The sequence below is a fragment of the Ovis aries genome, chromosome 16 (genome assembly GCF_016772045.2).
Source record: "Ovis aries strain OAR_USU_Benz2616 breed Rambouillet chromosome 16, ARS-UI_Ramb_v3.0, whole genome shotgun sequence".
Classification (NCBI taxonomy): domain Eukaryota; kingdom Metazoa; phylum Chordata; class Mammalia; order Artiodactyla; family Bovidae; genus Ovis; species Ovis aries.
In genome coordinates, this window is record NC_056069.1 from 5,930,334 (window position 1) to 5,957,560 (window position 27,227).

The 27,227-nt window shown below is 44.2% G+C and overlaps 1 protein-coding gene and 1 pseudogene across 1 annotated transcript in view; one reads left to right on the plus strand and one right to left on the minus strand.

Annotated features, from left to right (window-relative positions):
- Positions 1 to 27,227, plus strand: part of NSG2 (neuronal vesicle trafficking associated 2) — an 80,038-nt gene that overhangs the window by 12,583 nt on the left and 40,228 nt on the right. The window contains exon 3 of the mRNA XM_042233680.2: positions 6,877 to 6,960. Coding sequence (XP_042089614.1) covers positions 6,877 to 6,960 — 84 coding nt within the window. The remainder of the gene's footprint in view (positions 1 to 6,876; positions 6,961 to 27,227) is intronic.
- LOC105606100 (stress-induced-phosphoprotein 1-like) lies at positions 497 to 2,227 on the minus strand (annotated as a pseudogene).

Genomic DNA, 27,227 nt, shown 5'->3' on the forward strand with positions numbered 1-27,227 from the left:
TGACCTCATCCTGGCTCCTCCTCATAGTAGCAACAAATGCATCAACTGTTTCAGAATGAGGTCCTCATATACAATCCAGAGGAAGACCATGCTCTTTAGGGAACACTCATAAGGAGCAAGGAGGCTTCTTCCCCCAAGTTCCCAGTCAGTATTGCCTCATATACTTTTTTTTTTAATAACCATGCCTGACTGGCTTGTTTTATTGGAGAAGAGGACGTGGAGTTAACAATGTGAATGAAGACAGTTGGAACCTGAGGTTGGGAAGAACACCCTCCCCTCCCCATACAAGCCCACTGCCCCAAATAAAAAATAACCAACTATGGGAGAGCAGTTGAGACAGCGACTCGGGGGCAGGGGAAGGACCATGCGTGTGCTGGGAGGGCCCAGAGGCAGCAGCTGCACGAATTCACAAGTATGTCTCTGAATCTTCCATCTAGGTCTGTAGAAACATAAGATACGCTGTTCGCTTGTCTCCCCTTCTCCTCCTTCTGCTCCGTGCTGCGTGCTGTGGTCCCAGCTCCTCTTTCCACATGGGGGCGAAGGGAAGGGGATGATGAGCAAGTCATCACCGGATGGCTATCAGACTCACATCCCTCAGCTTCTGGATCTTCTGTGCTATCACAGGATTCTTTAAGTGTTTGCTGAGCGCCTGTGGGTCCTTCTGCATCTGCTCCAGGATGAGCCGCATGGCTGGGTCACTCATTATTTGCTGCGCCTCCGGTCGGCCATGGCCCGCCACTTCACATCTTCGGGGCTGCCATGTCGGTTGTACTGGGCCATCATGCAGCGCTGGTGACCATCTGTGGCCTCCTTATAGTTGAGTCCAGGTCGAGTGCTTTCTGGTAGACATCCATGGCTTTCAAGTAGTCCTTCATTGCCTCCAGTGCGGCTGCTTTCTGTGTATAACCCTTGATGAAGGTTGGCTCCAGCTGGATACACTCCTCACAGTCCTTGAGCGCCAGCTGAAACTCCAGGAGCTTGGTGTAGCAGGCAGCTCGGTTGCTATGCAGTTTGGCATCTCTGGGGTTCTGTTTGATGGCTTCCATGTAGAGCTTCATGGCCTGGGGGTAGTCCTCTTTCTGAAAACACTCATTGCCTTTGCTCTTCTCCTCCAGGGCCAGGTCAGGATTTCTGTAGGCCAGCCGCTCTTGCTCCTTCAAGATTTTCTCTGCCTGTTGGCATTTCTTGAGCACATTTGGGGTTCGGTGCTCTGCCAGAGACTTGTTATAGAAATGGATGGCATCCTTGTACTTTTCTTCTTTGAAATAAGAGTTGCCAGTTCGTGCATAAGCTTTGGCAATCTGTCAGTAGTCTTCTCGGTTTTCTCGCCCCCTTCAATGGCCTTCTCACAAAGCTCCCTGCATTGGCCATAGTCACCCTTTTCGAAGTACACGGCTGCTTGGTTGGTTATGTAAGTCATATTGGTGAGATCCAGGTCCTTGGCTCTGTCATAGTGCTTCAAGGCTGTGTCAAAGTCCTTCTTCTTATAGGCTTCATTCCCCGCTCTTTTCCTTTCAGCCCCTGCTTCTTATTCTCTGGAAGATCTTCTTCCATTGGCTCTGGTTTTGTCTCCTTTTTGGGAGGAGGTGGTGGCGGAGGTGTTGCAACTTCCTCCTCTTCGTCCATACTGCCCAGATCAACTCTGAGCAGGAAGCTAAGAGTAGTCATGATCCAGGGACCTTGCGGTTTCATGCCCAGGTCAGAAGGCTTGTTCTGCAGCTGCTTGATCAGTTCCCAGTAGGTAGGATCTGCGGGCAGAGTCTTGGTCCTGGGATCACTCTCCAACTTCTGGTACAGATTAGGCATGTTGAAAGGGTTCATGAATTTCCTTTCTGCCAACTGGGCCTCCATACTCTGTAAACCTTCTTTGAACTGAGGATTGTTTGCTTCATGTTTTAAACCCTCCTCATAGGTTTGCTTGGCTTCTTCAAATCGGTTTAAGAATTCAAGAGCCACTGCTTTTCATGAATAGCCCTTGCCCCAGTCAGGCTTTAGGTCAACGGTTTTGCAGCCATCCTCATATGCCTTCTGGTGGTCTCCTTTCTTGGCATAGGCAGCTCTGCGATTGCTGTAGAGCATGGGGTTCTGGGGGTCTAACTTAATGGCTTCGGAGTAGCACTGTAACGCATTGTCAATGTTGCCAGCACTCAGGGCCTTGTTGCCCTTCTCGTTGAGCTCATTTACCTGCTCCATTGCTCGGTCTGGAACCCCGCTGAATAGACTCCGTCGGCTCCATGTTCCCAACCACCTCATATACTTTGATCCAAATTGGATAACTTGCATCTCTGAGTCAATCAAATTTTGTGATCAATAGAACAGTATGTTCTGATAGGCCTAACTTAATTAGGGACCATCCTTGTCCTCAAGGAAGGCAACAGTTCCACCAAACCACATGGCTGTTGCATAGGACAGGGCTCTTGAAAGGAGGATTGGGGGCTTTTGATTGAAGAAGGGAATGGATACTAGAGAAACAACCACAAAATATTTATTATGGCATTTATAGCAGAATGATATGCCTGTAATGGTTATTCATTGTCTCATTTCAGCAGTAATATTTGTTTAGCTTTGTCCCTGTCTCAACATGTTGACTGCTGCATGAGGTCTTTTAAATTAAATGGAATGATATAAATGGTCTAGAACTCTTTGAGATGTTTTGAGAAAGATGTCTATAAAATAGAAGGGCAGAGGAGAAGACCAAGTAGCAAATGCTTCTTGACGTTTGATGTGTGATGCTTGAGATGAGTCTGATGGCTAAGGATCTAGAAATGAACAAGTCTAGTTAAGAGATGGTTGAGATGGATTTGACAATGTGGGGAGGAATTTTGGTTTTTCTATTTTTATGTAACCAGTTACCAAAGCTTTAGTACCTCAAAACAACACAAATTTATCACCTCACAGGTCAGAAACCTCACAGGTTTTTATAGGTCAGAAGTCCAGTCACAATTTAGGTGGGTTGTCTGCTCAGGAGGGTCTCACAGTTCTGAAGTCAAGGTTTCAGCTGGGCTGCATTTTACCTGATGCTTGGGGTCCTTTTCCAAGCTCATGCCAGTTATTGGCAGAATTCAGTTCTTGTGGTTGTAGGACTGAAGTGCCATTTTCCTGCATGACCTTACTATTGGCCCGGGTCATTTTCAGCTCCCAGAGTCCACCCTCAGGCATTGGCTGCATAGCCCTCTCCAACATGTTGACTCACTTGAAGGCCAGAAGGAGCATCTCCCTCCAGTCTGCTCTGATGGAGTTTTAGATAGCATAGCATACTCGTGGGAGTGACTGTGCCATCATATTCATGGGTCCTGTCCACACTGTTGAGGAAGGAGATTATATGGGGGTGGGCATAGGCTGGGAAGTTTGGGGACTATCTTAGAATGCTGTCTAGCATAAAAGGCAAAGGCAGTTATTGCCCCAAGTTTTATGGGTTACATAGCACACTGACCAGGAAATTTACTAAGCTTAGAAATAGATGCTGAGCTGTATTATAATATGTTTATATATACATGCACACATCAGGCATGTACACACATATAACATGAAGAATTGGGAGAAGAAATTATAACTCCCAGTTTGCAAATATTTTAAAAAATGACCAGACATCTAAATATTCTATACATTTCATAGCCTGCCAGTTGATCTAGTACTATCCCAACAATTTTTAATGATTACATTTTGTAGAACATCTTTTAAGTTCACAAAACGCCAGCATATTTCATTTGGCCCTTCCTAGAATATTGTGAGTTTCTAATAGAAACAGCTAGCCTGTGGAGGCCACACAGCCATCTCTAGAGGGTTTCCCTGGTAGCTCAGCTGGTAAAGAATCCACCTGCCATGCAGGAGACCCCAGTTTGATTCCTGGATCAGGAAGATCCCCAGGAAAAGGGATGTGATGTGCTGTGCTTAGTCACTTGGGGAAGGATAGGCTACCCATTCCAGTATTCCTGGGCTTCCCTGGTGGCTCAGATGGTAAAGAATCTGCCTGCATGTAGGAGACCTAGGTTCAATCCCTGGGTTGGGAAGATCCTCTGGAGGAGGGCATGGTGACCCACTCCAGTATTCTTACCTGGAGAATCCCCATGGACAGAGGAGCCTGGTGGGCTACAGTCCACGGGGTTGCCAAGGGTCGGACACGACTGAGCGACTAAGCACACAGCACAGCCTATGAGTTGTGCTTTTGCGTTTGCGCTTGTAGTTATATTAGCTCTCAGTTCTTACTTATACATTGAAGTTCATGTGACACCAAAGCATCCAAACACCGTGGCTACATGCTGCTTCACACTTTAGTTTCTTAAACCATGTGGTTCACTTTGCAGAAAATGTCTTAGCTTGTTCTCTCAGGAAAACTGTATTCATCCTTGAAAGCCTCCCTTTTTAGACCATGCTTGAAGAGCATCACTCTTGAGAAATCCTTGTGTTGTTCTGTAAGGGCTGGATACAGGTTGACATGTGCAAGCCAGGCCCAAGCTACATCTGCTTCAGACATCTACTGGAAAAACATTTGGCAGCACTCAGAGGCAGTGTTTCAAAAAACATTTATTATTGAATAAACGATGTGAGTGCTTGACTTATATTGACTCATATAAGCCTCCTAAAAATTCAACCAGGTAGTTATGGTTATTTCCCACTTAATGGATGAGAAAACTAAGACACAGAACGCTCAGCGCTAGAGTTGGGATTCAAACATATTGTGCAATCTTTCATCTCCCTACAATATTGACAATGTCAGTATTTGCCCCACAACACAGAATTAAGTGAGAGAGCGCCTGTCAAGTGCTCAGTGTCTGCCGTACAGTACATTTGCAAAGCATGAGGGATATTTTTTTACTTGTGGCAAGGGGGCTTCTGTTTTCTTCTTCTTTAGAGCAGGAGATGGAAAAGAATTGAACATTCCCTAACCCCATTTTCGCCCCAAACCCCTCACCCTTGTTTGACTGTATCATTTCTTAGTTTAAGAAAGCCAGGGATCGCTTTTTGTTGTTTGGAGGAGCAGAATTGAGAGAGGGGGAGCACAGCACCAGAATTTACATCTGCAAATGAATTCTGTGTATCAGGGAGGGAGTGGTATTTTCCATGGGCTGGGACCCAGATCCTCCCTAACCAACATATTTAAGTGCCACACAGGAGATGTTCAATCATGGAAGTTCCTCCCCTACCCCTTCCTTATGAGCTGTATTTTGTCCACAATATGCCTCAGAGACCCTAAAGAGCATTCTTCATAGAATTCTTGCAGGAGTCCATACACTTGACTGTCATTTCTAGGAAAACTTGGGGTGAAAGTTTTCAGTGAAAATTCAGTTAGTTTAAGCTCTAATGGGAAGACTGATGATAGTTAGCAGATTGCTTCCTTTGAGCTGTGTTACCTTGGATACCAAGTATGACTTGGCAGTCCTCTGCTTCAGTTTCCCTTTCAGGAGAATGGAAATAGTAGTGGTTTGTGGATAAGGTATATGGAGAGCTTGATCTAGCCCTGGCATATAATAAACTATTCCAAAAATTTTGCCCATTATCATCTCATTTAACTCTCAAAACAATCTTGTTAAATAGGGGTTATGATTATGATCATTGTCCTTACTTTCCAGGTGAGACCTCAAGGCTCAGACAGCTCCTGTGTCCCCCATGACACCGTGGCACTCAGCAATAGTTATTGATTATCTGTCAAGTTCCTTTTTCCTTCCACTTTGCCTACACTGTGGGATGAAGTTCCATAAATGTCTTGGCAGGTTGACAGCTTATCTTGAAAAGATGTTAGCCACCTCTGCAAAATATTCAGACTTCAGAAAAATAAGATGGTACAATAGATTCAATAGACCTTTATATTTTGCTTCGTGGAAGTCTCCAAATTAAACTAGAATTAAGTATATGTGCAAAAGTTTAGCTACAAGATGTTCATCATAACTTGCTTAGATCATCCAAACTGTGGAAACACCCTACATGTTCAACAGTCAATAATGGTTAGAGTAACTGTAGTAACACATACAATGAAACATAAAGGGACATCAAAAGGCAAACTAAAATCATACATTTGTCTACATGGGAAAAAATGTTAGTGTAGTGTTGTGTGATAAAATGAAGTGCCAGTCCATTTCACAAAAATATATTTGTATAAATAGCTAATCAGTTCAGTTCAGTTCCGTTCAGTCGCTCAGTCGTGTCTGACTCTTTGCAACCCCATGAACTGCAGCACTCAAGGCCTCCCTGTCCATCACTATCTCCCGGAGTCACTCAAACTCACGTCCATCGAGTCGGTGATGCCATCCAGCCATCTCATCCTCTGTCGTCCCCTTCTCCTCCTGCCCCTCGTCCCTCCCAGCATCAGAGTCTTTTCCAATGAGTCAGCTCTTCACATGAGGTGGCCAAAGTACTGGAGTTTCAGCTTTAGCATGATTCCTTCCAAAGAACACTCAGGACTGATCTCCTTTAGAATGGACTGGTTGGATCTCCTTGCAGTCCAAGGGACTCTCAAGAGTCTTTTCCAACACCACAGTTCAAAAGCATCAATTCTTCAGCACTCAGCTTTCTTCAGAGTCCAACTCTCACATCCATACATGACCACTGGAAAAACCATAGCCTTGACTAGATGGACCTTTGTTGGCAAAGTAATGTCTCTGCTTTTGAATATGCTCATAAATACAATATAATACATATATATGCATGTAAAAACATCTGAAAAGGTGTGACCGGAATTGTGACCTATGGTTGTCTCTGCTGGAATGGGAAAATATTATGGATGATTTGAATTTTTAACTTTCTTGTGTGTGTTTGAGGAAGTGTGTGTTTTCTGATCTTTATGCAATATATAGTAAATTCTAGTTACTAAAAAAAAAAAAAAGGAAGAGAAAACTCTTCCAAGTATTTATGTGTGCTAACACTGGTTGATCATTTTAGGTGATCGTGAAGACAAGAACAGAATATCAGCCTGAACAGAAGAACAAAGGGAAGTTCCGGGTGCCGAAAATCGCCGAATTTACGGTCAGTGTCGTGATGGTGTAACAGGAAGACTGCACACGAGTCACTGAGTCTAGTCAAATAACAAAACTCCGCCTTTTGAGGAGGAATTGGCCTTTCTCCTGCCCCGACATGTTCAGACAGTTTGATAACTGTTAAATGTCTCTCATTTCTTCTTTTACCTCCGGTCCCTGTCTCTCTGCCTTTCCATCACAGTCTCCAGGAAATGTGATGGAAACGTGTAAAGAAACATAAATTGTAGACAGTGGCTGATTGCAACGAGTACAAAAATGACGAAGGGAGAGAAAAGTTGACTTAGTGGTGAAAACTAGATGATTGAGTTTCTGTTTCTTGGTGGAGGGGTCACTAGGAGAACTGAGGAGTATATATCACTGTGATGAATTGCATGAGGGAGCCATGAGACCTGCTCTGCAAAGATGTACGGAGGCACCTCAGGAAAGCACCATGGGGAAGTCACGTAGGACTTAGGGCCCTGAGGCTGGAGGGGAGTTGGACCCAACACTGAATAGGCATAAGGGCAGTGAATCTGGGCTCTGGGAGAGGGGTGGGGAGCAGGCAGAGAGGAGGCAGGAGAAACAGGCAGAGGGCAGACAATCCTAGGCCTCATATGCTGTAAGGAGGAATTTGGGTTTTTATGAAGATACCCTAGAAGGACTTCAGGTAAAGGAAGGACATGATTACAGTTGGTTTTTGGAAAAAGCAGACTGGCTTTTACATGATTAACAGAGTGTAGTGGGCAAGAGGGAATATGCGGAGACTGCTGGGCTACTGCATTTGTCCATGTTCAAACACCAGTAGTGGCTTTGAGAAGGATGGTGAGTGGATTAGAGACCTGAAAAATGTTTTGGAGGCAAAATCTGCCATGGAGGCAGTAGAATAAGTGGTTCTGTAGAAGGATGCTGGAGCAGTCTGGCTGGGCTTGAGCTCTTGTTTCCGCCTCATACCAGCCATGTGGCCACAAGCAAGGCAGTTGTTGTTGTTTAGTTGCTAAGTCATGCCTGATTCTTTCCAGCCCCATAGACTGTAGCCCACCAAGTTCCTCTGTCCATGGAATTTCCCAGGCAAGAATGCTGGAGTGGGTAGCCGTTTCCTTCTCCAGGAGAGCTTCCTGACCCAGGGATCAAATCCACGTCTCCTGCATTGGCGGGTGAATAATCTTTACCACTGAGCCACTTGGGAAGTACAAGCAAGTCTGTAAACTTCACTTATTAAAGGGAGATACCAGAAGGTTACTGTGAGGATGACGTACAGAATACATGCAAAGCAGATGAAGTACATGACTAATAGCAGCTATTTCGTGTCAACTGTGGCTCAGGAGCTTTGGACGCGAAAACAGTCCTTGGTTGCTTGTCTGGGGATTGGAGTATGTATGCTGGTCTGCTCCTGTCCTTGTCTTTCTCCCTGCTGAATCTGTATTACAGCAGCTGGGTGTGTGAGCCTGGGAGGGAGCATGGCACCTCTGTGTACATCCCCCAGCATGTTGGACTTCCCTGGATGTTGACCCCCTCTTAGAGGGCAAGGATTGCTTTTATTTCTGACTATGGCTTTAGTGTCTGGCACAAAGCATGGGCCCAGTGAACTTGGACCTGGCCTGAAATGCATGCAGGTACCTACCTGCAAGAGCCAGCAGGTAGCCATGAGAGGAGGGTGGGAGTGTCTTGGTACACAGTGTAGGGGGACCAGGCCAGGGAGTGAAGCTGACCTGTCCTCCTAGCAGCAGAGATCATCAGAAATACGTCCAGATTCATGAGCACAGGTGTTTACTGCAGTGTTATTTGTCAACTCAAAGCATTGGAAACAATGCTAGGTTTCCAGCAACTTCCTCATGATTCCATATGTAAGACCACATGCGTAGGATGAAGTAGTTCAACAATTTTTTAAGAACCACTTTTGCGGGGCGAGTAGTTTACTCTGAAATACGGGCTCGTGAGATATTTTCTTCTTTCTTTTACATTCCCAATTCTACAAGAGCATGACTTATTACAATAATCAGAAAAAAATTAGAAGCATTTAAAAATTTTGCTCATTTTACCAAATAGAGTGTTACAGTTTTTGATGGAATTAATCCTTATTTAGCAATCATTTAAAGTGATGGTTATGAAGACATGTGATAATTTGGGCAGATACTTATTATAGAGGAGGTTGAGTGAAAAAAGCAGAGATTAAAATTGTATGTTTTCTATGATTGGAATTATGAAAAAACCGCAAGTATATAGAGGAAAGAAATGTCTCAATGTCATCTGTGGCTGTGTCATCAGCAGTGGCGTTGGGACCACGTTGTTTAATTTTTGTTTCCTCTTTGTTGGCAACTTCTGGTGATGTGGCTGTTTTATCATATGGTAAACATCATACCATATCATGAGGCCCATGGGTCCCTGAGAGGCTGATATAATCCCATTTTTTTTTTCAAGAGGATCTTTAGCTCAGAGCAGCAATGCAACCTGCTCCCCCACTAGCAAGTGGCCGGGACTGTCTGTTCATCCACGCAGCCTGCCATAGGTAACTATGGGTTAGAACAGAAATGAGTCAGCCAGGAAAAAATGAGTAGTTCATCAGGGATCAGGGCCTATGGAAGCCCGTCCCCCAGCCCCCCACAACTTGACTCATTTGGTCCTGGCGGTGGGAAAAAAGGGTGCTGGGATTCGGGGTCAGTCCTTTGTCAGCACTGGTGTGGGGGGAGGGCCCTGCCGCTTGGAACAAAATGGAAGGAATGGAGCAAATTTGTTTGCTTTTGTAAAGCTGCGAGCATCCATCTGACCAGCTTTTCACTTCCTTTTTTTTTTTTGTTTGTTTTTTATTTTTTAAATTTTAAAATCTTTAATTCTTACATGCGTTCCCAAACATGAACCCCCCTCTCACCTCCCTCCCCATAACATCTCTCTGGGTCTGAGAGCTTCCCCTGGGCTGCGTGGAGGATGTTTCTACTGGGGTGATGGTTGATGCCACAGTCTAAGGAGGAGGCTGGTGGTGACTGAGAGGAGTCTGACGGTCTGAGCGTCAGGTGCAGGGGCACTCAGGCATCCAGGTGGGCTGTTACAGAGGTGAACTGCCAGGACTTGTTCCTGGTTGGAGAATCAGGGGCTCCATCAGGAGCTTCTGGGTGCTTGGCTTGGCTGACTGGATAGGAGATGGGGGACTGGACAGTGGGGAACACGTTGAGTGGAGGGCATGCGGGCACCATGGGAGAGGTGGCTGGGGGAGGAGGCAGTCTGGCCACGCTTGGATGTAACTAGTCTGGAGCTCAGGATGGAAATTGAGGCTAGGGAACTGGAGCTTGAAGTCAGAAAATTCCCAGTTCATTTCAGAGAGCATAAGGCTGATAAACAATGGCCAGGCGCCCCCTCCAGGATATCACCCACGGCAGAAGTAACCATGGGGATGACAAAGATGCATCTGACCCTTATTCCCAGTGCCTTCGAGGAGGTGGAACAGCTTGTGACCTCACAGCTCAAATCTGAGCTGGGGAGATCAGCTCATAGCAATTGTACCTTGAGAGAGAATGAGAGGAGAGAGCAGGGAGGGAGAGAGGAATGGAGAAAGACTGAAAGAATCGCCTGAAAAAAAAAAAAAAGAATCGCCTGGAAATTTTTTTTTTTTTTTAAACATGAAGGCTCTTGCAGTCATTGCCAAGGGTCACAGACTTGCGAGAATGTTCATCAGGCTTCTTTGAGAAGATGGGGGCATGCAGAGAGAAGCCCTGCCTTCTTTCTTAGTCCTGGGAGCTGGAGTTTCTTCTGAAGCTGATTTTTTTTTGCTGTGAAAGGAGCTGTTTGTCCCCAGGTTCACCTGAGAGAAGAAACTTGAGTCTTGCATTTGGAAGCTGTGCTAAGCTGAGGAGAGGTATTCTAGGGAACACCTGTACTTTGGGACTAGATTCACCTGGCAACTCACGTCATGTCCCTGTCACCTCTTAGCTTCATGACCTTGGGAATTCTCTTCACCTCTCTGAGCTCTTGATTCCTCATCAATTAACTGAGACACAGTCTTGAGACAGCCCGAAGTGTAAGTTCTTGGAGCACTCTAGTTCTCAATGAATGATCATTTTATTCTCTTCCTGTTCGGATCTCTTTCCTTCATCCTGGGTTCTTAGTTTCCTGCCTAATTAGCTGGATTTTGACAATTGGTTGAGACAGACCTGGTCTTCCCTTTCCTGGCTTTTCCTCCTGGGAAAGTGACTGGATAAACCTGGAGGAACTGTTCTACTGCTGCTGCTAAGTCGCTCAGTCTTGTCCGACTCTGTGCGACCCCAGAGACGGCAGCCCACCAGGCTTCCCTGTCCCTGGGATTTTCCAGGCAAAAACACTGGACTGGGTTGCCATTTCCTTCTCCAACGCATGAAAGTGAAGAGTGGAAGTGAAGTCTCTCAGTCGTGTCCGACTCCTAGCGACCCCATGGACTGCAGCCTACCAGGCTCCTCCATCCATGGGATTTGCCAGGCAAGAGTACTGGCGTGGGCTGCCATTGCCTTCTCTGGGAGGAACTCTTCTAAGAGTAGCCAATTCAATGTCAGAACCCATAGGCTGCCTCTAGCTCTCTACAGTGACCTTGGGGGCCATCTCTTTGCCTCTTGGGGAATGCAGGCAGTATTTTTTGGTAAGCTACTTCTCAACACATCAGTTATAACATGAATAATCCTAGTACTTGTTAAAAATGCCTTTATATCCACTTTTCAGGTTGATGACAACCTTATGTACTACTACTCTTATTATTATCAGTACCACTTTTATTATTATATTATCACTACTCTTATTATTACCTCCATTTTATGGATGAGAAAACAGATGCTCAAAGAAGTGAAGTGTTTGGCAAGGCCACGCAGCAAGGACATTTAAGGACAAATAAGAACCCAGAACTATGGCTCCATTAACCTATTTTCTCTGCTATACCTCGATGACACCCTGCCCAGCTGTGGCTTGCCTGACTTCCTACCTTTCTGCCCTTTTGTTTTTGTCTTTATAAAATTTGCACTGTGCTGCACTGGATGTGTTGCTGGGAGACACACAGAGGTGCAAGACAAAAGCCTTGCTCTGGAGGAGCTTGCAAATGTGTGGTTTAGACAAGAAGATGCCAACCAACTTCTAGTCTGTGTCCTTGTAGGGTCACCTCCTCTGAGATGCCTCCCCTGATCTTCCGAGTCTGATGCCCCCTCTGAGCTCTGCAGGTCATCAGGGGGTCGTGCATACTACTGTGTTGCCGCTACTCCGGTGGCTTCAGCCCCTGGTCCCTGGAGGGTAGGGTCGCGGTGGCCCACTCGTGTGTTCTCAGGTCTCAGAAGAGGGTATAGCATAGAGTGAGTGTCAGGTGAGCTGCAACTTGAGCCCCACCCAGTCTTGGGACTGCCTCAGCATCCAACCCTGATGATACATCCTCAGTCAGGATTCAGAAAACCTGCCCCTGGTGGCTATGACCTGGGCAAACGCAGACTGGAGGGTGTCCAGGTACGTGGGGAAAGATCCTGAGGGTGCCTGCAGACCAGACCCTGAGCACAGTCAGTGGGGAGAATGCAGAGTGCAAGGGAGGCATCAGTGCAAAGGGACCAGACCTCACCATTCCTGTCAGGCAAATGGACACATTACATAAGACTGGTGGCGGAGAATTAGAAGTGAGAAGCTAGCAGTTTTTAAAGAGTTGGTGTCTGTGGCTTGTTGCTAAAAACAAGCAGCAACAGCACACCAATAAAACAAACAGAAACAGATACCCAGCCGAAGCCTCGGGACTAATATTACAGGATATTGACTTAGTGTTCCATCCACTTGTCGGTGCACTCACCGTCTGAGGCTTGTGCTCTGCTTTCGACCTGACCTGTGGTTGGCGCTATGTAAGATATCGCACTGCATGACCCCAGCACACCAGGCTGGTGAGACTGCCACCCTGGCCGCAGGTGAGGCAAACAGGCTCACAGAGGCTGGGCATTCTCTTGAGTTCCGTGCCCAGGAGGCTGTGGAGCCAGGCTGTACTTGCAGGCCTTAGCAGGGGCCTTGGCTGGGCGTAAGGGGTGAGGGAAGCTGCCGCCAGGGGAAGGGGAGCCCGGCTACCAGAGAATCACAGGCAGGGGCTGCTGCCGAGCCCAGCGAGCTGCCTCTCGCCTTCTGCTCTTCCTCTTCTGGCCAAAGGCTGGGGATGCTGGCACTCTGTGTCAGGCCAGCGCTCTGCTCACCTCCCCCCAGCACTACCCGGGGGAGTACCAGAGCCAGTCTCCCCAGGAGCATGGCCCATCCACAGGCGGCAGAGCCCAGGCCCCTCTCCCGCCTGCAGGGCTCCGGTCACATGCTTTCTGCGCTGCTCTCTGTCCCGCTCGTCATCCGCTGGCCCAGCCTCCTTCAGCTCCCGCTGCCTCCTTTCTCAGCCCCTCCTGCCCATTCTCCTCTCTCCCCACAGGAAGACTTCCTAATGCATGAATGGATGCATACAGACAGGATGCATTTGCTGTCCTTCCAACATCCCACGGCTTCCACGGGTGCCCTGCTCATTTGCCTCCTCCCACAGGTGCGCTCACCTGCCCAAAGTCCTGGTCCTTTGCTCGTAACATACGTCGTATGCCTCCCCGTCTTTTTCATGCTGTCTCTTCCAACCAAACTGCCTTATCTGCCTCCACCACTGGGCCAACTCCCTTCTCACCCCTCAGCACCCAACTCAAATGGCCCTGCCTGTGAAGGCTTGCCTGCCTACCCACGGGATCCTTCCGCCTCGGGATTCCCACACCTGCTGTATAACCTTCCAGTGACACACTGTTGGCATCAAGTTTACCCGCTGTGTCTCCCACTATCTTCATCTTTGCACCCCAAAAGCCTAGTGAATGCTTGGCCACCCTAGGCACCAAATGACATCTTTAGTAAATAGGCAGGTAAATGAACAAACAAACAAAAAACCCCATGGTTGATGGAAGAACTCCATGGTGATAAACACCAGAGCTCTGGCTGACTCATTTTCAATGTATTTATTTAAAATTGGGGCCATATTTTTGCTTCTAAGCTTCTTGCCGATGACACGTTCTCATAGATGTCCTCTTCCTGATATCACATTCCCCAGGAGGTGAGACCTCTTTTATAGCTTTGCCATTTGCTTCTTCCAGTTTTTCATCAAAATCCCAGGGGCTGCCTTCCATTGATGGGATTCTAATATTTGCTGACAGCAGCAAAAGGAGATAAGCGATTTTACTTTATTATCTGTTGTCTCGGTTTTTATTGCTCTCTTATTTTTTTTAATTTTGAGAAACACTTTAGGTAAGTTATTAAAAACACTGCCTGCTGGGTTAGGAGCAGAGTCATTAAATGGCATGAAGAGAATTTGCATGTGAGTGCTTGGTGGAAAAAAAAAGGCTGTAAGAGTGTTTGATGTTTATTATTGCACTCCTGGCTAGGGTTTTATTGAAAATCAGAACTAAGATGTTTATGGCTGGGTGCTTTCTCCTGGCCTCATGAAACTGTACCATTGGAGTAACCTTGAAAAACATATACTATTGAGAATTGAAAAGTGAATGTGGTCTAATTTTTTTTTTTTTTTAACAAAACATGTCCCTGGGAGAGAAAACGTCTGTGGCGCTGTCTCAGGCGGAATGTGCTCAGGGTGTGAGGCGCATGCAAGCCCTGGCTGACGTGGTAACAGCTCCACTCCAGAGCCTGATGACTGGGCTGCTGTTATTGCCAGCTTCTCATTCTCATTGACTCAAACACTGGCACATAAATGCTATAATAAAGCAAGTTACTTGCTAGTGAGTTTGGTATAGAAGACTCCTAGAATTTAGTGAATATTCTTATTTCCTGTGGGACTCCTGAGGGAGGTGGCCGATTTAAAGTCTGCACACCAGTTGTTAAACTGTTGCAAGTATGTAAAGCTTTGGGGGAATATTTATACCATGGAAATGAGCAACACTGAATCAGGCATCATCCTCCTTTCCCAGCCCAGGGCAGTTAACCAGCACACTTGCGTGAAGGGCAGTACGGAAAAGGGGAAATCCGTGGGTTGGAGGTTTGACACTGTGGGTTTATATGAACTAGAGCAAGTCATTTCAGGTCTCTGAACCTGCATTTCCCAAGCTGTAAAATAAGACAACGCTGTCTGCACCGTAGGCCTGGCCTGAGGACAAAATGAGATAACAAAAACCCCACAGAAGCTTCAGGAACGTGAATTTCCTCCTGTTTCATTTTTGGGAAGTTGGTCACACGACTGGATGGAATGCTCCCACCTAGGGCGGGCCTCAGTGGGGAGCCACAGCTGGCTCCATCTCACTAGGCCCTCCTTCTCAACAGCCTGGCTCAGTTCTTTCTCCTCGCCCACCCTTTCCACCAGGCCAGCTTTTGACCTTCCATTTCCATCCCACCTTCGCCTTTCCACCTTTGTGTAGTTAAGACAACCATCAGATCTTGCTTGAGAAATCCTTGGTGGCCCCCACGTCCTGTCGGGAACAGCATGAGGTTTTAGCATGGTAGTGCAGGCTCTGGCAACCCACTCGAGTGTTCTTGCCTGGAGAGTCCCAGGGACGGGGGAGCCTGGTAGGCTGCCATCTATGGGGTCGCACAGAGTCGGACCCGCCTGAGCGACTCAGCAGCAGCGGCGGCGGGCTCTCCCAGAGCTGGCCCTTGCTGCTCGCCCCTCCGCCACTCCCTGTGTCTCAGTGCTTCAGGCCTCTCTCAGCTCTACAAAACCACCTCTCCTTCCACTTCTCCTAGTCTTTGCCCATGCAGTTTCCTCTGGCTCGATTGCCGACATCTTCTGCCTTGTGACCCAGACCAGGTCTCACCTCCTTCTGAAATTTACCCTTGATTCCCCAAGTCACTTTCTCATCTGGAGTCCCAGAGTCCCAGCCCTTCCTGCACCCATCACTCCCCTGAGATGGCACGTTGACTTCACCTAGAGTTCCTGTGATACCTGGTTGGATTGCTAAAAGTAGTGAAGGGCTTGGTAGAGTTTTCTCACATCCCCTGCTGGGATAATAAAAGGAAGATAGATGTTCATGGACAGTGAAACAAGATTTTAACAATTATTGTTTTTACTTAATTGATTTCATTGAGCTCTTATTATGTGCTGTGTAGTTTGCTAGTCATTTTCCATTTTATCTTTACTCTAGCTTATGAAGTAGGCATTGTTTTTGATGTACAGGTAAGGAAACTGAGGATCAGTGAGGTTAGTTAAGATGCTCAACGTCACACAGCTAATAAGGTACAGAGTCAGGCTTTCTGGCTCAGAGGGGTATGTTTGTCTATGATGTGCATATATGTTTGTGTGTGTGTCCTTTTGTCTGTATCAGCTTCCAAATCAGGAAACCCTGCACATATGGGGAATTGGCTAAATTAAACTAAACTGAAAAGTGGTTTACTAGAATACTAAAATTTTGCTGCCTATCCCTGTTATTTGCCAAGCATTAGGCCAATTTTTCTTTGGCTCTCTTTTTTTCTTCTCTTTAAATACCCTGTTTGGCCAAGTCCTAAAAGCATTGATCCAAAAGGAAAAAGAGAAGCAAACATTTCCCGAGGGAGAAATGCTATTTTCCTCATGGCTTGCCATGTGGCTTGCCTCCTGGTCCCCTCACACAGGGGGAGGGTTAAGCTCCTGACTTCCTCACCCTCTGGGCCTCTGCTGCGGCACTGCATGATTCTTTTAAATGGGACTTAAAAAAAAATTATGATATTTAAGCTCCTGGAACTGTCAGAGGAAGACAGGTCCTAACAAAGTGATTGTCTGTGAGCTTTGTCGTGTCACCACCATGTTCTATAATTATAAGGAAACGTCGTCATAGCAACTGCCACAGAGGCCTGGCTTCCTCCCAGAGATGCTGGCAAGCTCCTCAGCTCTGTGATCCGAACAACTGCGGGGGAGTTTGTTTCTCTGAAGGGATTCAGCTCTCTCTTGGGCAGTAATCGTGAACTCATTCTAAGTCTCCACAACCTGAGCTCAGTTTCACTATACAGTCTGACGGACTTGAGTTCAAATGCCAGTTTGAGAACTCACTAGCTGTGTGAGCATGTCACCTTACTTCCCTGAGCCTCAGTTTCCTCTTTAGGAATATGAGTAAGCTTGCCAATGCCCACCTCTGAGGGTTGTTGTAATAACTGTGTTTAGGATGTGCCAGGCAGAGTGCCTGGCACACAGACACTCAAATATATATATTGGACATCTTCCCCTTCACCTCTTCACTGCTAACAAATGAAAAATATTGAATTAGAGAAGTATGGATGTTTTCATAATCTTTTCTATTATTATTAATTTTGTTAGCATTTGTATCTAGAAAAACAAGTAAATAGAAATTCTAGGCTGAATAATTTATATCAAGGAGAGAGAGGTAAAAACAGAGGAGAGAGGAAAAATAAATGAATATTCAGCTAGATGAAACTAAGTTTGCTTTATTTTTTTCTTATCTTTTTTCTTTAATTTTTCATTTTACTTTGGAGCTTAGTTGATTAACAATATTGTTTCAGTTTCAGGTGTACAGCAAATATATCAATTCTTTTTCAAATTCTTTTTTTTTTTTTTTTTTTTTTTTTTTTTTTTTTTCTTTTTTTTTTTATTTTTTATTTTTTTTTTTTTATTTTTTTTATTTTTTAAATTTTAAAATCTTTAATTCTTACATGCATTCCCAAACATGAACCCCCCTCCCACCTCCCTCCCCATAACATCTTTCTGGGTCATCCCCATGCACCAGCCCCAAGCATGCTGCATCCTGCGTCAGACATAGACTGGCGATTCAATTCACATGATAGTATACATGTTAGAATGTCATTCTCCCAAATCATCCCACCCTCTCCCTCTCCCTCTGAGTCCAAAAGTCCGTTATACACATCTGTGTCTCTTTCCCTGTCTTGCATACAGGGTCGTCATTGCCATCTTCCTAAATTCCATATATATGTGTTAGTATACTGTATTGGTGTTTTTCTTTCTGGCTTACTTCACTCTGTATAATCGGCTCCAGTTTCATCCATCTCATCAGAACTGATTCAAATGAATTCTTTTTAACTGCTGAGTAATACTCCATTGTGTATATGTACCAAAGCTTTCTTATCCATTCATCTGCTGATGGACATCTAGGTTGTTTCCATGTCCTGGCTATTATAAACAGTGCTGCGATGAACATTGGGGTACATGTGTCTCTTTCAATTCTGGTTTCCTCGGTGTGTATGCCCAGAAGTGGGATTGCTGGGTCATAAGGTAGTTCTATTTGCAATTTTTAAGGAATCTCCACACTGTTCTCCATAGTGGCTGTACTAGTTTGCATTCCCACCAACAGTGTAGGAGGGTTCCTTTTCTCCACACCCTCTCCAACATTTATTGCTTGCAGATTTTTGGATCGCAGCCATTCTGACTGGTGTGAAGTGGTACCTCATTGTGGTTTTGATTTGCATTTCTCTAATAATGAGTGATGTTGAGCATCTTTTCATGTGTTTGTTAGCCATCCGTATGTCTTCTTTGGAGAAATGTCGATTTAGTTCTTTGGCCCATTTTTTGATTGGGTCGTTTATTTTTCTGGAGTTGAGCTGCAGAAGTTGCTTGTATATTTTTGAGATTAGTTGTTTGTCAGTTGCTTCATTTGCTATTATTTTCTCCCATTCAGAAGGCTGTCTTTTCACCTTGTTTATATTTTCCTTTGTTGTGCAGAAGCTTTTAATTTTAATTAGATCCCATTTGTTTATTTTTGCTTTTATTTCCAGCATTCTGGGAGGTGGATCATAGAGGATCCTGCTGTGATTTATGTCTGAGAGTGTTTTGCCTATGTTCTCCTCTAGGAGTTTTATAGTTTCTGATCTTACATTTAGATCTTTAATCCATTTTGAGTTTGTTTTTGTGTGCGGTGTTAGAAAGTGATCTAGTTTCATTCTTTTACAAGTGGTTGACCAGTTTTCCCAGCACCACTTGTTAAAGAGATTGTCTTTACTCCATTGTATATTCTTGCCTCCTTTGTCAAAGATAAGGTGTCCATATGTGTGTGGATTTATCTCTGGGCTTTCTATTTTGTTCCATTGATCTATATGTCTGTCTTTGTGCCAGTACCATACTGTCTTGATGACTGTGGCTTTGTAGTAGAGCCTGAAGTCAGGCAAGTTGATTCCTCCAGTTCCATTCTTCTTTCTCAAGATTGCTTTGGCTATTCGAGGTTTTTGTATTTCCATACAAATCTTGAAATTATTTGTTCTAGTTCTGTGAAAATGTGGCTGGTAGCTTGATAGGGATTGCATTGAATTTGTAAATTGCTTTGGGTAGTATACTCATTTTCACTATATTGATTCTTCCAATCCATGAACATGGTATATTTCTCCATCTATTAGTGTCCTCTTTGATTTCTTTCATCAGTGTTTTATAGTTTTCTATATATAGGTCTTTAGTTTCTTTAGGTAGATATATTCCTAAGTATTTTATTCTTTTCGTTGCAATGGTGAATGGAATTGTTTCCTTAATTTCTTTTCTACTTTCTCATTATTCGTGTATAGGAATGCAAGGGATTTCTGTGTGTTGATTTTATATCCTGCAACTTTACTATATTCATTGATTAGTTCTAGTAATTTTCTGGTGGAGTCTTTAGGGTTTTCCATGTAGAGGATCATGTCATCTGCGAACAGTGAGAGTTTTACTTCTTCTTTTCCAATTTGGATTCCTTTTATTTCTTTTTCTGCTCTGATTGCTGTGGCCAAAACTTCCAGAACTATGTTGAATAGTAGCGGTGAAAGTGGACACCCTTGTCTTGTTCCTGACTTTAGGGAAATGCTTTCAATTTTTCACCATTGAGGATAATGTTTGCTGTGGGTTTGTCATAGATAGCTTTTATTATGTTGAGATATGTTCCTTCTATTCCTGCTTTCTGGAGAGTTTTTATCATAAATGGATGCTGAATTTTGTCAAAGGCCTTCTCTGCATCTATTGAGATAATCATATGGTTTTTATTTTTCAATTTGTTAATGTGGTGAATTACATTGATTGATTTGCGGATATTGAAGAATCCTTGCATCCCTGGGATAAAGCCCACTTGGTCATGGTGTATGATCTTTTTAATGTGTTGTTGGATTCTGATTGCTAGAATTTTGTTGAGGATTTTTGCATCTATGTTCATCAGAGATATTGGCCTGTAGTTTTCTTTTTTGTGACATCTTTGTCAGGTTTTGGTATTAGGGTGATGGTGGCCTCATAGAATGAGTTTGGAAGTTTACCTTCCTCTGCAATTTTCTGGAAGAGTTTGAGTAGGATAGGTGTTAGCTCTTCTCGAAATTTTTGGTAGAATTCAGCTGTGAAGCCATCTGGACCTGGGCTTTTGTTTGCTGGAAGATTTCTGATTACAGTATCAATTTCCGTGCTTGTGATGGGTCTGTTAAGATTTTCGATTTCTTCCTGGTTCAGTTTTGGAAAATTGTACTTTTCTAAGAATTTGTCCATTTCTTCCACGTTGTCCATTTTATTGGCATACAACTGCTGATAGTAGTCTCTTATGATCCTTTGTATTTCTGTGTTGTCTGTTGTGATCTCTCCATTTTCATTTCTAATTTTATTGATTTGATTTTTCTCTCTTTGCTTCTGGATGAGTCTGGCTAATGGTTTGTCAATTTTATTTATCCTTTCAAAGAACCAGCTTTTGGCTTTGTTGATTTTTGCTATGGTCTCTTTTGTTTCTTTTGCATTTATTTCTGCCCTAATTTTTAAGATTTCTTTCCTTCTACTCACTCTGGGTTCTCCAACTCTTCCTTTTCTAGTTGCTTTAGTTGTAGAGTTAGGTTATTTATTTGACTTTTTTCTTGTTTCTTGAGGTATGCCTGTATTGCTATGAACTTTCCTCTTAGCACTGCTTTTATAGTGTCCCACAGGTTTTGGGTTGTTGTGTTTTCATTTTCATTAGTTTCTATGCATATTTTGATTTCTTTTTGATTTCTTCTGTGATTTGTTGGTTATTCAGAAGTGTGTTGTTCAACCTCCATATGTTGGAATTTTTAATAGTTTTCTCCTGTAATTGAGATCTAATCTTAATGCATTATGGGCAGAAAAGATGCTTGGAATGATTTCGATTTTTTGAATTTATCAAGTTTAGATTTATGGCCCAGGATGTGATCTATCCTGGAGAAGGTTCCATGAGCACTTGAAAAAAGGTGAAATTCGTTGTTTTGGGGTGAAATGTCCTATAGATATCAATTAGGTCTAACTGATCTAATGTATCATTTAAAGTTTGCGTTTCTTTGTTAATTTTCTGTTTAGTTGATCTGTCCATAGGTGTGAGTGGGGTATTAAAGTCTCCCACTATTATTGTGTTATTGTTGATTTCCCCTTTCATACTTGTTAGCATTTGTCTTACATATTGTGGTGCTCCTATATTGGGTGCATATATATTTATAATTGTTATATCTTCTTCTTGGATTGATCCTTTGATCATTATGTAGTGGCCTTCTTTGTCTCTTTTCACAGCCTTTGTTTTAAAGTCTATTTTATCGGATATGAGTATTGCCACTCCTGCTTTCTTTTGGTCTCTATTCGCGTGGTATATCTTTTTCCAGCCCTTCACTTTCAGTCTGTATGTGTCCCCTGTTTTGAGGTGGGTCTCTTGTAAGCAGCATATAGAGGGGTCTTGTTTTTGTATCCATTCAGCCAGTCTTTGTCTTTTGGTTGGGGCGTTCAACCCATTTACGTTTATGGTAATTATTGATAAGTATGATCCCGTTGCCATTTACTTTATTGTTTTGGGTTCAGGTTTATACACCCTTTCGTGTTTCCTGTCTAGAGGATATCCTTTAGAATTTGTTGGAGAGCTGGTTTGGTGGTGCTGAATTCTCTCAGCTTTTGCTTTTCTGTAAAGCTTTTGATTTCTCCTTCGTATTTGAATGAGATCCTTGCTGGGTACAGTAATCTGGGCTGTAGATTATTGTCTTTCATCACTTTAAGTATGTCTTGCCATTCCCTCCTGGACTGAAGAGTTTCTATTGACAGATCAGCTGTTATCCTTATGGGAATCCCCTTGTGTGTTATTTGTTGTTTTTCCCTTGCTGCTTTTAATATTTGTTCTTTGTGTTTGATCTTTGTTAATTTGATTAATATGTGTCTTGGGGTGTTTCGCCTTGGGTTTATCCTATTTGGGACTCTCTGTGTTTCTTGGACTTGGGTGATTATTTCCTTCCCCATTTTAGGGAAGTTTTCAACTATTATCTCCTCAAGGATTTTCTCATGATCTTTCTTTCTGTCTTCTTCTTCTGGGACTCCTATAATTCGAATGTTGGAGCGTTTCATATTGTCCTGGAGGTCTCTGAGATTGTCCTCGTTTCTTTTAATTCGTTTTTCTTGTTTCCTCTCTGATTCATTTATTTCTACCATTCTATCTTCTATTTCACTAATCCTATCTTCTGCCTCCGTTATTCTACTATTTGTTGCCTCCAGAGTGTTTCTGATCTCATTTATTGTGTTATTCGTTATATTTTGACTCTTTTTATTTCTTCTAGGTCCTTGTTAAACCTTTCTTGCATCTTCTCAATCCTTGTCTCTAGGCTGTTTATCTGTGTTTCCATTTTGATTTCAAGATTTTGGATCATTTTCACTATCAATATTCGAATTCCTTCTCCGGTAGATTCCCTACTTCTTCCTCTTTTGTTTGGTTTGGTGGGCAACTCTCCTGTTCCTTTACCTGCTGAGTATTCCTCTGTCTCTTCATCTTGGTTATATTGCTGCGTTTGGGGTGGCCTTTTATAATCTGATAATTTGTGGAGTTCTCTTTATTATGGAGCTTCCTCACTTTGGGTGGGGTTCTATCAGTGGCTTGTCAAGGTTTCCTGGTTAGGGAGGCTTGTGTTGGAGTTTTGGTGGGTGGAGCTGGGTTTCTTCTCTCTGGAGTGCAGTGGAGTGACCCGTAATGGGTTATGAGACATCAAAGGTTTTGGGATAATTTTGAGCTGCCTGTATATTGAGGCTCAGGGAGTGTTCCTGTGTTGCTGGAGAATTTGCGTGGTATGTCTTGTTTTGGAACTTGTTGGCCCTTGGGTGGAGCTTGGTTTCAGTGTAGGTATGAAGGCTTTTGATGAGCTCCTATTGCTTAATGTTCCCTGAATTCAAGAGTTCTCTAATGTTTTCAGGCTTTGGGTTTAAGCTTCCTGCTTCTGGTTTTCAGTTTTATTTTCACAGTAGCCTCTAGACTTCTCCATCTATACAGCACCGATGATAAAACATCTAGGTTAAAGATGAAAGGTTTCTCCACCTTGAGGGACACTCAGAGAGGTTCACTAAGTTACAAGGAGAAGAGAAGATGGAGGGGTAGTTAGAGGTAACTGGAATGAGATGCGGTGAGATCAAGAGAGGAGAGAGCAAGCTAGCCAGTAGTCACTTCCTTATGTGCGCTCTATAGTCTGGACCGCTCAGAGGAATTTACAGAGTTATACGGGGAAGAGGAGAGGGAGGAAGTAGACAGAGGTGACCAGGAGGATAAGAGAGAGGAATGAGTAGGAGAGAGACAAATCCTGCCAGTAACCAGTTCCTTAGGTGTTCTCTACCGTCTGGAACACACAGAGATTCACAGAGTTGGATAGAGAAGAGATGGGGGAGCAAAGAGACAGAGGCCACCTGGTGGAGAAAAAGGAGAGGCCAGAGGAGGAGAGAGTGGACAAGCCAATAATCTCGCTCTCAGGTAAACTTGGGTAGTGAAGTTTGGGTTTTTAAATGTACAAAATTAACAACAAAGATTAAAAATCTGGAGTAGAGGTTGGATTTTCAAAGATACAATATTAAAGAAAAGCAGAAGGAAAAGGAAGAAAGAAAAAAAAGAATTATTAAAAACAAACAAACAAAAAAAATACAAAACAAAACACCAACAACCATCCAAAGAGTATATATGGTGTTTGCCTTAAAAAAAAAAAAAAAAAGTCTTTTTTTTTTTTTTTTTAAATAGTAATACTAGGTTATAGAAATAAAAATTAGAGGAGAAATAGAAGACTTAACAATTAAAAAGAAGCTCGGAAAAAAAAGAAAAAAAAAGCAAAAGGCAAAAAAAAAAAGAATGATTTTAAAAATATTAAAAAATTAAAAATATATCTTGCTTTTCTCTGATGTTATGGGCCGTGTGGGCTCACTTCCAAGGTGGTTCCCTCTGTTTAACTTCTTCTGTTTGCTGGTTTTTAGGCTCACTAGTTCAGTCGCACTGTGGGGAGGGGGGATGCTGCAAACAAATAGCACTGTCGTGTGCACACAGTATCTCTGCCCCGCTTGACCTGTCCTTCCTCGCGGCGCACAAACCGCTCCGGCTCTACGATGCTCAGCCGGGAACCGTCTGGGGCCGGCCCTAGGCTGCGTGCACTTCCCCGGTCCAAGCCGCTCAGGTTCGGCCCTCAGGCAGCCCTCAGAGGCACAAATGCGGCTGGGACTGCGCTTTGTGCCCTTCCCAGGTCCGAGTAGCTCAGGAGTTTGGCGAGCGCAACCGCCGTGGCTTGTCACCTTTCCGCCGCTGCCGCTCAGCTCTCTGGGTGGACCGCTGGCGCACCCCGTGAGGCAGACTGTGACTGTCCAGCACCCCCAGAAGTCTTAGCAAAGGAGCCTGCTTGCAGTTAGGTAAGTAAAGTCTCTCCGGGTCTGCAATTGCCCCTTTCCAGTCCTTACGGCTCTGGCTGCCTGTCCCCGGAGGGGAATGGTCTGCAGCCGGCTTTTTCCGTTCCGTCCTTTGTTCTGTGCTGGGTCCTGGCGGTGTCTTATGTTCGAACTTTTCGCGTGGTAGCTATCCCACAGTCTGGTTTGCTAGCCCAAGTTAGATCGTTCTGGTGGAGCGTGGGGCGTTCCTGCCCGATTCTTACAAAGCTCTGCAGCCCGCGCCTCCCGCGCGTCCCTGCCCTGCCCCCACTTCCCAATGGCGGATGCAGGCGTCTGTGCTGCTTTTCCGCTGGGGGAGTTACTGGTGGGCTTGTAATCTGTTGGTTTTAATTATTTATCTATTTTTCCTTCCTGTTATGTTGCCCTCTGTGTTTCCAAGGCTCGCCACAGACTCGGCAGGGAGAGTGTTTCCTGGTGTTTGGAAACCTCTCTTCTTAAAATTCCCTTCCTGGGACGGGCTTCCCTTCCCGGGACGGAGCTCCCTCCCCACCTCCTTTGTCTCCTTTTTCGTCTTTTGTATTTTTTCCTACCTGTTTTTGAAGACAATGGTCTGCTTTTTTGGTTGCCTGATGTCCTCTGCCAGCCTACAGAAGTTGTTTCGTGGATTTTGCTCGGCGTTGAAATGTTCTTTTGAGGAATTTGTGAGGGAGAACGTGATCTTCCCGTCCTATTCCTCCGCCATCTTTCTCAAATTCTTTTATCTAAAAACAAATGACAGAAATGAACTTACTTACAAAAACAGAAAGAGACTCACAGACTCAGAGAATGAACTTATGGTTGCTGGTGGGGAAGGGATAGTTACAGAAAGAGACTCACAGACTTAGAGAATGGACTTATGGTTGCTGGAGGGGAGGGAGAGTTAGGGAGTTTGGGAAGGTCCTGTACACACTGCTATATTCAAAATGGATAGCCAGCAAGGACCTGTGATTGTAGGTCCTTGTCAGTTATCTTATTTTAAACACAGCAGTGTGTACATGTTAACCCCTCCCTTCAGTCTAGCCCTATCGCTACTCCTTCCCCACTGGTAACCGTTAAGTTCCTTCTCTGTCTGTGAGTCTGGTTTGTAAATAAGTTCATTTCTGTTGTGTGTTTTTTTTTTTTAAGATTCCATATATAAGTGATATCATATGATATTTGTCTTTCTGTGTCTCACTTCACTTAGTATGATAATCGTTAGGTCCATCCATGTGAAACTGATATTTAGAATTCCTCCAACACTTAAAAAAAAATTGCATTTCTCTGAGGCTAAGAAAAAAGATATCTGATCTCTAAAAAATATTCTAACCCGAGTAAGGAAACCTGGTTTCTAGTCTTAGTCTCTGAGCTTCCGTTTTCTCATCTGTAACAGGAGGAAGTTGAGTGGGAGGGTCCCCAAGGGCGCTTCCGTCTGAGATGTTCTAAGGCAGTGCTCTCCATCAGGGATGACTTTGTTCCCCAGGAGACATTTTTGGTTGTCACCAGTCTGTGTGTGTGTTTGCCTGTACCTGTGCTACTGGTATCTCGTGGGTTAAGTAAGGCCCGAGATGCTGTGGCCTTAAATATCCTATGATGAACAGGACAGCTCCCCACAATGAAGCATTACCCTACCTAAAATATCAATAGTGCTGAGGCTGAGAAAACCTTGGCCTAGGATTTATCACTGTATTTATTGGTCTTAAAATGGGAATTATGCCCCTGTCACCCCACCGTGACATATCAGATTTGTTGAATATTCAGTTTCTTATCCTAGCTGTCTCCTGGAGATTTGAAGCCCTAGAAAAATTAGTAAAGGTAAAAACAAGACCTCTCAAGGTCCTAAGGGACTTGATAAAATACGAGATAGTCACAGAAAGTGGGCAAAATGAATTCTCTTGAATTTTCTTTTCCCTTGGTACTGCATAACACTTAATGGATCAAAGGCGATTGTTCACGGGCAAAGTAAAATGTACACAATGCAATTTTAAATCCATAAATAGCTTTATTATCTTTATAGGTAGGATAAAAATAAGTCATGTTTATATTTCAACTGCATCCCTCATTTTCCAGCTTGTCTTTGATTTTGACATTCCAAGTCCTAGCCAGTGTTTGTCTCTTCTGAGAGTCATGTGTGACCACCTTCCCCTGCTGCTTAAAACCCTTCTGGGGCTTTCCCTGGCCTTCAGGGTGAAATCTAAACTCTTAAGTCTACTAACCCTGGTCCTCAGAACCTCTTTCTCATCTCTTCAGCCTCCTCTCCTTTCTCACTTCCCACCCCTCCCACCAACCTAAATTACTCATGGAATGCTGGACACACTCTGCCCTATCCTGCATCCACTCCTCCAAACAGCCGTTTCTCCCGCCCTGAATGATTTCTTCTCTGCCATGGTCTAGCATGTACCTTTTCATCTCATAGGCTGGCTCACACATCCCCTTCCGGGTGAAGCCTGTTCTAATAGCCCCTCCTCGCTTCCCCACTGTCAGCTGTGGTCCTGCCCCTTTCTTCCTCCAGGACCTCACTCGCGAGGGAGTTTTTGTCAGCTGGACCTCCTCCTTGCAGTTGTTTTCTTACATGTGTTTTCTCTGGCTCTACGAAAGCCTGGGCTCCTGAGGACAGACATCACCCTTGGTTCACTTCTGAATCCTCTACTGTGACTATCTACCCTGGGAACTTAGGGGTCAGTAACTTTTAAAATATGAGTAAGAATTGCATGAAGGTACTCAACGGTACAAACTTCCATTTATAAAAAGATAAATACTAGGGGTGTAATGTACAACATGGTAAATAT